At 39.8% G+C, this 10909-nt stretch overlaps 2 protein-coding genes across 3 annotated transcripts in view; both read right to left on the bottom strand.

Moving 5' to 3' along the window:
* The window catches only part of atp13a2 (ATPase cation transporting 13A2), a 16179-nt gene extending 15713 nt beyond the window's left edge, over positions 1 to 466 (bottom strand). The window contains exon 1 of one of the 2 annotated variants that reach the window (XM_042224555.1): positions 128 to 466. In XM_042224555.1, coding sequence (XP_042080489.1) covers positions 128 to 140 — 13 coding nt within the window. In that variant the 5' untranslated portion in view covers positions 141 to 466. The remainder of the gene's footprint in view (positions 1 to 127) is intronic. The other variant, XM_005931477.2, reaches the window with a different exon arrangement.
* Positions 467 to 2933: 2467 nt separating this feature from the next.
* On the bottom strand, positions 2934 to 6195 carry LOC102293590 (succinate dehydrogenase [ubiquinone] iron-sulfur subunit, mitochondrial). The gene is made up of 8 exons (XM_005931472.2): positions 6027 to 6195; positions 5083 to 5216; positions 4888 to 4973; positions 4635 to 4771; positions 4408 to 4524; positions 3640 to 3741; positions 3405 to 3527; positions 2934 to 3323 (listed from the first exon to the last, which is right to left on the bottom strand). The coding sequence occupies exons 1-8, from the start codon at positions 6084 to 6086 to the stop codon at positions 3243 to 3245; spliced, it is 840 nt and encodes a 279-aa protein (XP_005931534.1). The 5' UTR covers positions 6087 to 6195; the 3' UTR covers positions 2934 to 3242.
* Positions 6196 to 10909: the final 4714 nt, after the last annotated feature.

Raw genomic sequence — 10909 nt, 5'->3', positions numbered from 1 at the left:
ATTTTTGCCATCAGTGGCCAACATTTATCCGTATCTAGCCGGCGAGATAACAGAGTTGTGGCTAACAGTTAGCAAACACAGTGTGTATGTTTGCAGGAAACATTCCCTTTAAAGCATCCGCACTTACGGCTCCCGTTCATCCCGTCGTCAGATCCCGCATACCTCTCATACCATCATAATGTTAATGACAAACAGTTTCCTGCTCCCGGTCATAAAAGCTTCTTTCAAACCATGCAGCGACCTAAACTACAATGACACATGTCTACGGATAGCCTCCTCGTCCAAAATTGTGACGACGCAGAAATAGCATTAAGTTAAAGAGCGTGGTACGCGAAGCGGTGATGTTTACTGCTGGTTTGGTAAGGACCACAAATATCTGCTCATTTCTTTCACGTGGCGGATTTTTCCAAATAAAGCCGTCATGATATGCGTGAACAGTTGTTGTTTTAGGTGCAGTTCATGTGGATCACGCATATCATGACAAAAACAACACGTCATGATTACATGTCCCTAGAATGAAAATTAGCATCCAACAAATTAACTTTGGCCTTACACAAAAGAAAGGTTTACATTTTTATTAAATGGCCAAAAATAACAAATAAAATGCTATGACCTAATATTGGAAAACCCGTTTAATTAAATATAAATACCAACCAATCGTATTCAGCCATCGCCAAGAGTAGAGGCGGGTGGATCCAAGGGCGTAGATTTTGTTTTGGCATTGGTGGGGACGGATGATTCAACCACCGAACCACCTTTTTGTCTTTGCTTCTTGATAAAAAGGGAGAATATATACTTGCCTACATATGCTATTCTACATGCTTTTAAACCATTTAAAATTGCAATTCATAGTTTTATATGTTAATTATATAATGTTAAATTACTATTAAATGTATTTTACTTCAGCCATATTCCATATAAATCAGGTATCATACAAAAATAAAAATAGCTTCAAATACAGTCATGACAATAAAAGAATATGACTTTAAGGACTTAACAACATTACTTCAGTTATATTACACCAACATCTCACATTAGCACTAAGGGAACACTGAATGACCTGGTGGGTTTTGTCCATAAAACTACTCATCTAAAATTACCACAAAGTAAAAGATTTCTCAGCAAAATTATGCAACATTTTAGGCACACTATACAAACATTACTGATGAGTCACTCATCAGTAATATTTGTTGGGTGAGTGCATTTTTAAAACAATTTCTGCAAACTGCACTACAAGGTGGAATATTTGCAAAATCATGGCTACTTCATGATATATTGTCTCAAAATTAACCCTATGAATATCTCAGTACCATTAGGATGACATTTTAAGGTTAGACGTATAATTTTAACAGCCTCTGTAAACTAATATCCTGGCTTGCTCGAGGCTGCCGTTTTCTCTGACAGTTTCAATCAAAATTAGAAATGCTGCTCTGAGACTGAGATAACTAACTGTTGTGCAGTTGGTTTCCAAAACACGTTATTCATGGTTACAATTTTAGACTGATGTGGGCCAAAGCCTAGCATAGCCTGTAACGTTATTATGACGGACACATTTTATGAGTGAACTTGACTTTAAGTGACTTACAGGTTTCTTTGAAAAATACTTTCTTATATCCAGGTTCTTCCTTTGCGCTGCCATCCTCCTCTCCTCCTTGCAGCGCAGGCTTGGCGCTGCTAAAACTAAACAGAGCTCCCTGAAAGGCACAGCCAATCACATTGGCCATATTTGTCACATGAGGTAGGACTCTAGTAGAGAATGTAATTTAACTTTCTGCACCGCTAGGTGAATGAGACGCTGACAGATTGTTATTTCTTTCTATCGGGTTTGTTTTTCTGTACTCGAAGAGATCAAATTATTGGTGGGGAAAATTCAATAATTGCTGGATATTGGTGGGGACATGTCCCTTCCGTCCATGCCAAATCTACGCCCTTGGGTGGATCAATCCAAATATCGATACCGACGCTCTTATTGGTATAGATACCAGCGGGAAAGGACCAATACTTTGTTTCTATCCAAGTTCACCACGCAGTTAAATAAATTAATAATAAATTAATAAATGTGTTAAATAAATTATTTACTTGCCAATGAAATCATATACTTGAAACATGAGCTACTAAAAATATTTGAATCTTTTTGCATTGACTGTCATCTCTATTTTATTTATAGCCTACAACACATTAAAACAAGAGAAGCTGACCTAAAATTGGTTAGAGACAGGCACATTTCAGGTCTTCAAAAAAAAAACATTTTCAACATACATGCAAAACTGAAAGGTGTGAATTACTGTATTAACTAATTATTGTGGGAGGTAAAAAAAAAATCTGTTTTAGTGGTCATTAGAATGTGTCTAAAATCTGCAAACTCATGACACACTGCTCTTTCTGGCATAGCTGGTATCTAATACCAATAAGAGCGTCGGTACCTTTAAAGATTAAAAGTATTGGTACTGGTATCGACAATATTGGCCCTGTATTTACTTAGTGTTGGATTAATACCAGAATGTGCAGTATGACAGAGCACCACCACAAAGGCTGGTATGGAGACAGTGTGTAAATGGCTTTAGCATAACATGGGTGTAATATTACCTGGTAACATTTTACCACTACTCATTCTGCTAAGAATATTTATGGTCGAAAAAAAAAGTTCTCGTCGTTTACAAGGTGAAATCGGCTTACTACAGACCAATAACACATGCAGCCCCGTAGCCGTTGGGCAGCTTGTAGGTGTAGGACATCAAAATTTAGAATTCGGGTAGCGCTTGTTGTCATTATGACAACAGGTGCAGATTTTTCACCATAGGTTATTTCTTCCTCTTTGCCATGAGCAGAAAATTATGTCACTGTGACAAAACATTTGATATGTTTTCATCTCATTATCCTTCCCTAGGAATGCAAGTTACAAAGGTGATCAGCATACGAGCATGGCCTCCATATCAAGCTTTACTCGAGTTTAATGATTATGCATATAAATATTAACAAGCTGATACAATTTCAAGCAAATGTAGTACAGCATGCAAAAAGCAGAACTGTAGTCCAACATGTTGCAACACTTGTACGGCATTTCTAGCGTCCTTTTCTCAGAATTTCCATCTTCCTGTTCACTTAAACACACTTGGACTCATTCAAACACATAAGACACTCATCAAGAGCACAAAATGTACAGTTCTAAGCAAGGTTTACAGCTGGCCTCCTAAGTTTGAGGTATTCTCAGTGGATCTTGAACCAGTTTCATATTCACACGCTCATGAAGCTGCTGCTTTCCTCTCTTTGTAAGTCGCCATCATTTTCTTGATCTCCGCGATGGCCTTTCCCGGGTTGAGTCCCTGTAGAGAAGTGAGTCAGACAGAGTGAGAAACTGAAAGTCTTAACTGTGAGGAAGTGTGTGTTTGGTCACATCGGAGCACCTTGGGACAAGTCTTAGTGCAGTTCATGATAGTGTGGCAGCGGTACAGCGAGAAGGGGTCCTGAAGTTTAGACAGGCGCTCCTCTGTGAATTCATCACGGGAGTCAATCATCCACCGGTACGCCTGTGGGATAAAGACACCAAATTCAGTATCAATGGCATCTCCACCAGCAGTTAAAAAAAAAAAAAAGAGCTATCTCCCTAACATTATAATAATAATATAATATATTACCTACCTGCATGAGGACAGCAGGTCCAAGATATTTGTCTCCATTCCACCAGTAGCTGGGACAGCTGGTGCTACAGCAGGCACAGAGGATGCACTCGTACAGGCCATCCTGTTATGTTAGACAGTCAAATACCAGCTTATTGATGCCTGTTTAATCAAATTAGCAACAGCTCCTAAAACGTTGCTACCAAATTAATTACTTATTTTAATGGTTAAACCAGAGGTGTCAAGCATGACGCCTGGGGGCCAGAATCGGCCCAGTGTGAAGAAAGACAGAAATTTGGACTTTTAACTGCATTTCTCAGGTTTTACAGCTTCTCCTAATGACAAAAGGTTCCCCCATGGCATCTCACAATACAGCAAAGTAATTACATTATAGATTTCTGTAATTTTACACATTTACTTCTTACAATTTAAGCCGAAAGAGTCAGGCTAACAGATGTCTTTCAATTTACTACAGCAGCATTTCTTCATCATGTAGAAAAACCGAGGCACACTGTTGAAATGAAGCTTCTTCATCTTATAATAAGATATCCCATTGATTAAATCTGTAGTTAAACTTCTGAAGACTGACAGAAAGTGGAGTTTCACTGGTCTGGCCTACATATAAAAGTTGGCTGTATGTGGTCAGCAGTGTAAAATAAGTTTGACATCTCTGGGTTACGCGATCAGTTCTCAGCGTGTTATACAGTACTGACACATGGCTTCAATGTTGCTTGTGTTAACCATGTGAATCACGTAGAGATTAAAAGAATAAGTTTTTTTCTTTTTCTACCAGCTTCTGTCTGTCCTCCACTGACTGGAAATACTGCTCCTTCCCCTCCTGAGATTCATCTTTCTTTTTCAAGTAGGGCTCGATGGATTTGTACTGCGCGTAGAAGTTGCTCATATCCTGGTGGTAATAAGGAGAGACACATGATGAATGTAATAAACTGTAATATACTTTCTTCCATGTCGCTTGTTTTTAAACTTAGATGGGTTCTCTCGACTAGCAGTACTTACAGGCACCAGATCTTTGACGACATACATGTGTGGAAGCGGGTAGATTTTGGTGGGTTTGCTAGTGTTGGCGTCAATCTTGTTGAGGCACGCCAGCGTGTTTCCTCCATTTATATTCATGGCACATGAGCCGCAGATACCTGAAGATATTTGAGATATTCGCAGACAGTCAGTCTGAAACCAAGTCACTGATTTCTTTCATTCAGAAATTGTTCACATTGTTATGTGCAAACAGAATTCAAATGGCTTCTCTTACCCTCACGGCAGGAACGTCTGAATGTGAGCGTGGGGTCTATTTCATTCTTGATCTTAATGAGGGCATCCAGAACCATCGGCCCACAGCTGTAATAATGAGGACACGTCAGTAGATTAGACAATGGCATAAAACGTGCAGTAAAAAGTAAACATACTGCTCAGCAGCCTTCTGTTCAATGACCAGTTCATGACTTACGTGTTGAGATCGATTTCATACGTCTGCATTCGTGGTTTGTCTCCGGACTTGTCGGGGTCCCAGCGGTAAACCTGGAACTTTTTGATCCTGGGTTCAGGAGCCGGAGCAGCTGCAGTCTGAGCATGGCGCACCATCTGTACCACAGATAGTAAACAAACAATCCCAAATGAACTGAACTGAACATTACCAAGGTATCTGAATAAGAACAGTACAACAGTACAGTCCGATTAAAAACATTAGATATGTACAAAGGGACGCCTCATGATGTGACATTCCTGTTAGTGGTGCCATGTAAAACTAATCTGGGAGTATCCTGGAATACAAGCGTCTAGTACGAGTGCTAATGCATTCCCTCATATGAACAACAGCAACAAGGGCATTTCATTTACAGTTATAATGACAGACAATACACTTAGATGCCCTCAGATCAGTCTTTGTCGCGTTGTGTATTTACACAACACAGTTACTTACTGTACGCTCCTTTTGTGTAAGATAGTATGGAGTCTCCCCCTAGTGGAGGCCTGACAGAACTGAACTGAAAGCGTTACATCACCTTGCGGACTTTGGTTATCTAACTGACTCTTCCAGGACAATAAAAGATCAATTTAATGCATTAATAGCTGATATATTTATTAGAAGTTATGAAGTGTATAACCTATGTGCACTACCACTCAACAAAGAGGTCTTTACGAGGAGAAAAAGTTATCCGACAGTTTTCGCTTGACAGCTGACTCTGTCAAGTACTGTCAGATTTACACATAGGCATAGGATACAAAAAGGCCTATGCTACACATAGGCATAAACACTTTGTGATAATATCCTGTAGCCTAGCAAAAAAGTAAACAGTGCACGAACCAACAAAAACAGCCATTAATAGTTACGTCAGTGAAGCCTTCAAATACCGAATTAGATGTTTTTTGTTGGGGTTTTTTTTTTCTACTTACCACCATCACACTAGAATTCCTAAAAGCCAAAACATTTCTACTCAGACACGCCACCGACATGTTTCTGCCTGGATATTTCTGACAGCCACAATAGTCTCGGTCACTTTATGTGAACTGCTGCTGCTGTCTGTGCTCCTGATGTAAGCCGAGACCACGCCCCCTGCGTGCTTGACGCAGGGAACGTCTTTTTTGTTGCCTTCACGTCCCCTCTTTCTTTAAATTCGTCAAGCATATTAGTCTGCTCTAAAGCTCGTGCAGAATTACGTGAAGCATGAAACGAGAACATTTTAACATTTAAACAATCATGTATGAAACTCTGCTTAATCACTTAGCTGGGCCGTAGGGGTAGGTTTAATCATTACTCATTCATATTTTTCCGACAGCACCTGAAAGTAGCATATGTATGAGACTCTTTCACAACTCTCATTGTCGGGTCAGTTACATACTTTAAAATGCAAGGTTGTTGTTTGGAGTAATTTATCTTAGGTTATGGTTGTAATCAGTTCTCTTTGCCCCAAAACCCTAATCATTGCTATATGAGGAAATTAATACTATTTATCTATCTATAAAGACACCATATTTTAAGATATTTTCAAAATTTAAGTTAATCCGAAATGTTTTACGTTCTTTTACATGGTTTATTTTCGTAATACAGAGCAGAGTCACCAGAACGTCACTCCAACATGCTGGTTGCAGTTTTATGAAGCATCTCAAGGAACACCCTGCCTGTCCACCAGTGTTGGTCAAGTTACTTGAAAAAAGTAATCAGTAACTAATCACCGATTACTTCCCCAAAAAACGGAAAAGTCTCTTTTTAAAACTTGTTTTATTAGTTTTAATATTTTAACTGTATGCATCAAGCAAAAATTAAATTAAATGCAACATTCACTGACTGGAAGAAATTTGTTTAACATTTAAACCTATTTTCTGCACATTCCAGCACATAAAATAAAATATTTTTTCCGTGTTTACACTCACTCTTTCAAATAGATGCAAGTAAAACACAGCAGAAAATAAATAAAATCAAAGACTAGTGGTCCTGTTGCTCTATTTTCACCTGTAAAGCAGGAGTTGGGTAGGCGGAGGTTTGCCCTGGTGCAGGTGAGCCGCAGCGGTCAGTTGAAGAATCCGCGAGTTTCTCTGTGAATTTCCCATTACGTTGTAGCGCACTCTGCGCTTGCTTGGAAGTTTAGGGGGGTTTTCGCTGTAAAAAGAAGTTTTCTTCCCACGCAGTGAGCAGCGGACGCCAATGGTTTTGTCACTTTTTATGGAATCAAACTCAAAGTAAGGTCAGTACTTCCACGCTTTAAACGCTGCACGCTCATACTCTCTGCACTCATATATTATCCATTGTTTATCTGCACACGTCTGTTGTCACAAATGTCGCACTCGCTTACATCACTGTCATGAGACATTCTCGCAAAAAAAAATCAACACAGTAGTGCAGCGTTCCTACGGAAAAGTAACGGTAATCTAATTACCGTTTTTGCAATAGTAATCCCTTACTTTACTCGTTACTTGAAAAAAGTAATCGGATTACAGTAACGCTTTACAAGTAACGCGTTACTGCCCATCTTTGCTGACTGACAGGGGTCAAGATGACAGCATCTTCTTTTCAAACCCCTAATTCTGAAATTGCTGGGATGCTGTGTAACATGTAAATAAAATTTAACCAGGCCAGTTTAGCACCCAGACTCTTATACTATGAACACGTGCACTGTGTGGTTTGGCTTGTTGAAATATGCAAGGCCTTCCCTGTGGATGGGAGTAAATTTTGGCCTAAAGCCTTTCAGCACTGATGGCACCTTTCCAGATGTGCCCATGAGAATAGAACAGTTTTCCACTTTACCTTAAACCATATTAAATGAGTCTTAATTCAGAGAACACAGCAGCATTTCTTCATCATTTTCACATATGGCTTCTTCTTTGCATGATTGCAGCTTTAACCGGCACTTGTTGATGAAGTGAACTGTATCTATGCAGGGATTTGCATGAAATAGTCACGACTGTGCTGCCGCAGTGCTGCCTGAAGACGTTCAAAGATCACAGTCATCTAATATTGATTTTCACACTTGTCCCTTGTTCAGAGTGTCATGAATCACTGTGTGCAGGCAAGAGATTGGACCCAAAATACAGGACTCGCAACACGTGAATCAACTCAAAAAGGCAGTTTATTGTAGACTCAGGAAAATGATACAACTAATGATGAACTAAACTAGACTGGGAAAAGATAACCTAAAGTTTCACAGAGGCACACAAAGGCTCACACAGCATGAGGGGTAACACGACACGGAACAGAGGGGGAACACTGACATAAATACACAGAAGGTAACGAGGTGAGGGGAAGAACACGGAGAACACAGCTGAGGACAATTACACATGACAGAGTGGGAAGGACACAAAGTGAAAATGCTGATGCCAAGACGTGGACCTTAAACATAACACAGAAAGTACACAGAGATAGCCAAGAGAGGCAAAGAGAGAGAGAACACACAAGGTGTGGAAGCAAAGCGCAATAACTCAAATCACTATATCCACGGTCACACAGAGGGAGACACAGAGGACAACACAGGGGGGGAATCTAATAAGCAATACTGAACAGAAAACCTAGGGATCTTAAGAATACAAATGAACTTAATACAGAATGTCAAAACTCAAAACATCAGGTCAGAAGCCCTGGGACCATGACACACAGAGAGTTCTCCAGATTATAGAAGATAAGATCTTTTGATGATACCATGTACTGTAGAAGACGAGATACTCACCATTTCCACAATTTTACATTGAGGAGCATTATTCTGAAATTTTTCCACAATTTATAGACCCAGTTTTTCTGCTGACTAATGAACTTCTGCCCATCTTCAATCCTCAGAAACTCTGCAGCTCTAATATGTTCTTTACACCCAATGGTGTAACTGATCTGTTGGCAATTAACCTAGTTAGTTGCAAAACTGAACTTCAGCTGTTTCTTTTTAGTGCTTCTTACTTTTCCAGCCTTTTGTTGTCCATGTACCAATATTAAAGAGAAAATGTACGTCTGTTGCTGAGCTGAGCTGATATTTTTAACACGTCTCTGTTTAAACAGTTGATGTGTTTTCTGTGTGCTGTTTTTACCTCTGTGCTAAAACCAGATCAGTGTTTGGGTGTAACTTCAAGTGCATGAAAAATTTACGATGTTAAATTCGGGAGGAATCCATAAGTGTCTCCAGCTTGCAACAAAAGAGATTGTTCGTGCAAGTACGCTAAGCATGAACTATTTATTTACAAAAAGATAAAAACTGTAAACTCAGTAAATCAGTGGTGTGGTATGTACACTTGAATGAGCAAGCAAACTGCCTCTGGCCATCAGCCCAGAAGCCTGTCTGCCATGTGGAGGAGAGGAGGAGAGAGAGAAATGGTGGCCAGGGTAGTTCCCTGTATACTCTAGGCCACAATCAGCCCGTGATGACAGATCCAACCCTGAATCACATGACCCGAAAAACTGAGGAGGGTCATCATAGTGAACCTGTAGTGGCCAACCTCACCCTGAAAACCTATTTGTATTTGCAGCTCACTGGGGCCATGAAAAAAAATCTAATAAACCCCAAGGATAACGTTGGAGACATTTACCAGTATTAAAGACTGAAATAATGCTGGTATGGATAAAGCTGAAGAACCTGACCAAGATGAAACAGATGGAGACAAATATCCTACAGAGCTAAAAGGACAGCTTGAAAAAACAAACAATGACTCACAGAGATAGCTCCATGAAAAAGTAAAATGTCGCACTCAAAGTGACAAAAAGAGTGCCAAGACGAGAAGAATAAAAAAGGAAGCAAAGGAAATCTAAATCAGGTTGATGAAGGACAACAGAGGAAGAGAAAAAAGGAGAAGATGGAAAGTGGAGGAAGAAAGAAGAAGAGAGGACGTGAGCAAGCAAGAATTTGACCTCCTTTCCATCCATCGCTTTGGCCTTTTATACCAGGTTCAGCCAAAAGTAATGCATGTGACTGTAAATGGTTACATTATGTTCCACCTCTAGAGGGCACAACTTGGTAGTCTGTGTGGCTGAGCTCAGGCAACAGTTTTCCCTTTAAATGGACACCAGTAATAAATATCAGCTAAATGGGGCAGTCCTCATTAGTTATAACACTGCAGTGAAGTCTATGATAAAAGAAAAACAATGCTGATATTTTAGCTAACTTGCTGCTGGGATCACCAAACCTCAATTGTGTTGCTTTTGGCAGCAGGAGGTGTTTTTTAGGAGAGACCTGACACCATTTCCAACACCACGACCACATTGTCTAACTAGCTGGTGAAACATGGTAGAGCACAGAGCAGTGCCATGTGTTTTCTTCAAGTTGTTACTGTACACTGCGTCAGAGGTTACATACAGCAGGTGGGCTCCCATTAAATATCACACAAACAGGGAACTGTTTGCTCTCCTTTGCACCATCATTATTTAATAAGAAAATAATATGTTGTGTTTACAGGTTATTCAACTGCCCCCAAGTGGCAAAACAACAAAACCAATTATTTATTTATTCAGAGAGAGACTGGCTATATGCACTTGTTTACAGCGACCACAACAAGATATTCATGGAAGACAACAAGAGATGCTCGATGAGGAACAGCCTTAATAAAAGCAGCCACAAAAATTACCCCCAAACCAGAGCAACTGTTTCCACTGAAATACTTTCCATGCTAAATTATACTAAAATTATGTAAAAACGCCTTTTACCAAGCACTTGGTGACAATGGGAAGGAAAAAACTTCCCTTTAATACAAAGAAACCTGTGGCAGAATCAGGTTCAGGGAGTATCAGCCATCTGCCACAACTGGTTTGGGGGTGAGGGGAGGAGGACAGGGCAAAAGACACAAATCCACCCTCATTAAAAGTAGGT

The sequence above is a fragment of the Haplochromis burtoni genome, unplaced genomic scaffold, assembly GCF_018398535.1.
Source record: "Haplochromis burtoni strain Fernald_Lab_line unplaced genomic scaffold, NCSU_Asbu1 Contig_141, whole genome shotgun sequence".
NCBI classification, from domain to species: Eukaryota; Metazoa; Chordata; class Actinopteri; order Cichliformes; family Cichlidae; genus Haplochromis; species Haplochromis burtoni.
This window is presented reverse-complemented; position numbering and strand designations above follow the sequence as displayed.

Coding starts and splice junctions, on each gene's coding strand:
- LOC102293590 (XM_005931472.2), bottom strand. CDS start 6,086: ATGTCGGTGGCGTGTCTGAGTAGAAATGTTTTGGCTTTTAGGAATTCT. Junction 4,525..4,634: donor TCGTCAAAGATCTGGTGCCT/GTAAGTACTGCT, acceptor TATTACCACCAG/GATATGAGCAACTTCTACGC. Junction 3,324..3,404: donor GCACTAAGACTTGTCCCAAG/GTGCTCCGATGT, acceptor ACTTCTCTACAG/GGACTCAACCCGGGAAAGGC.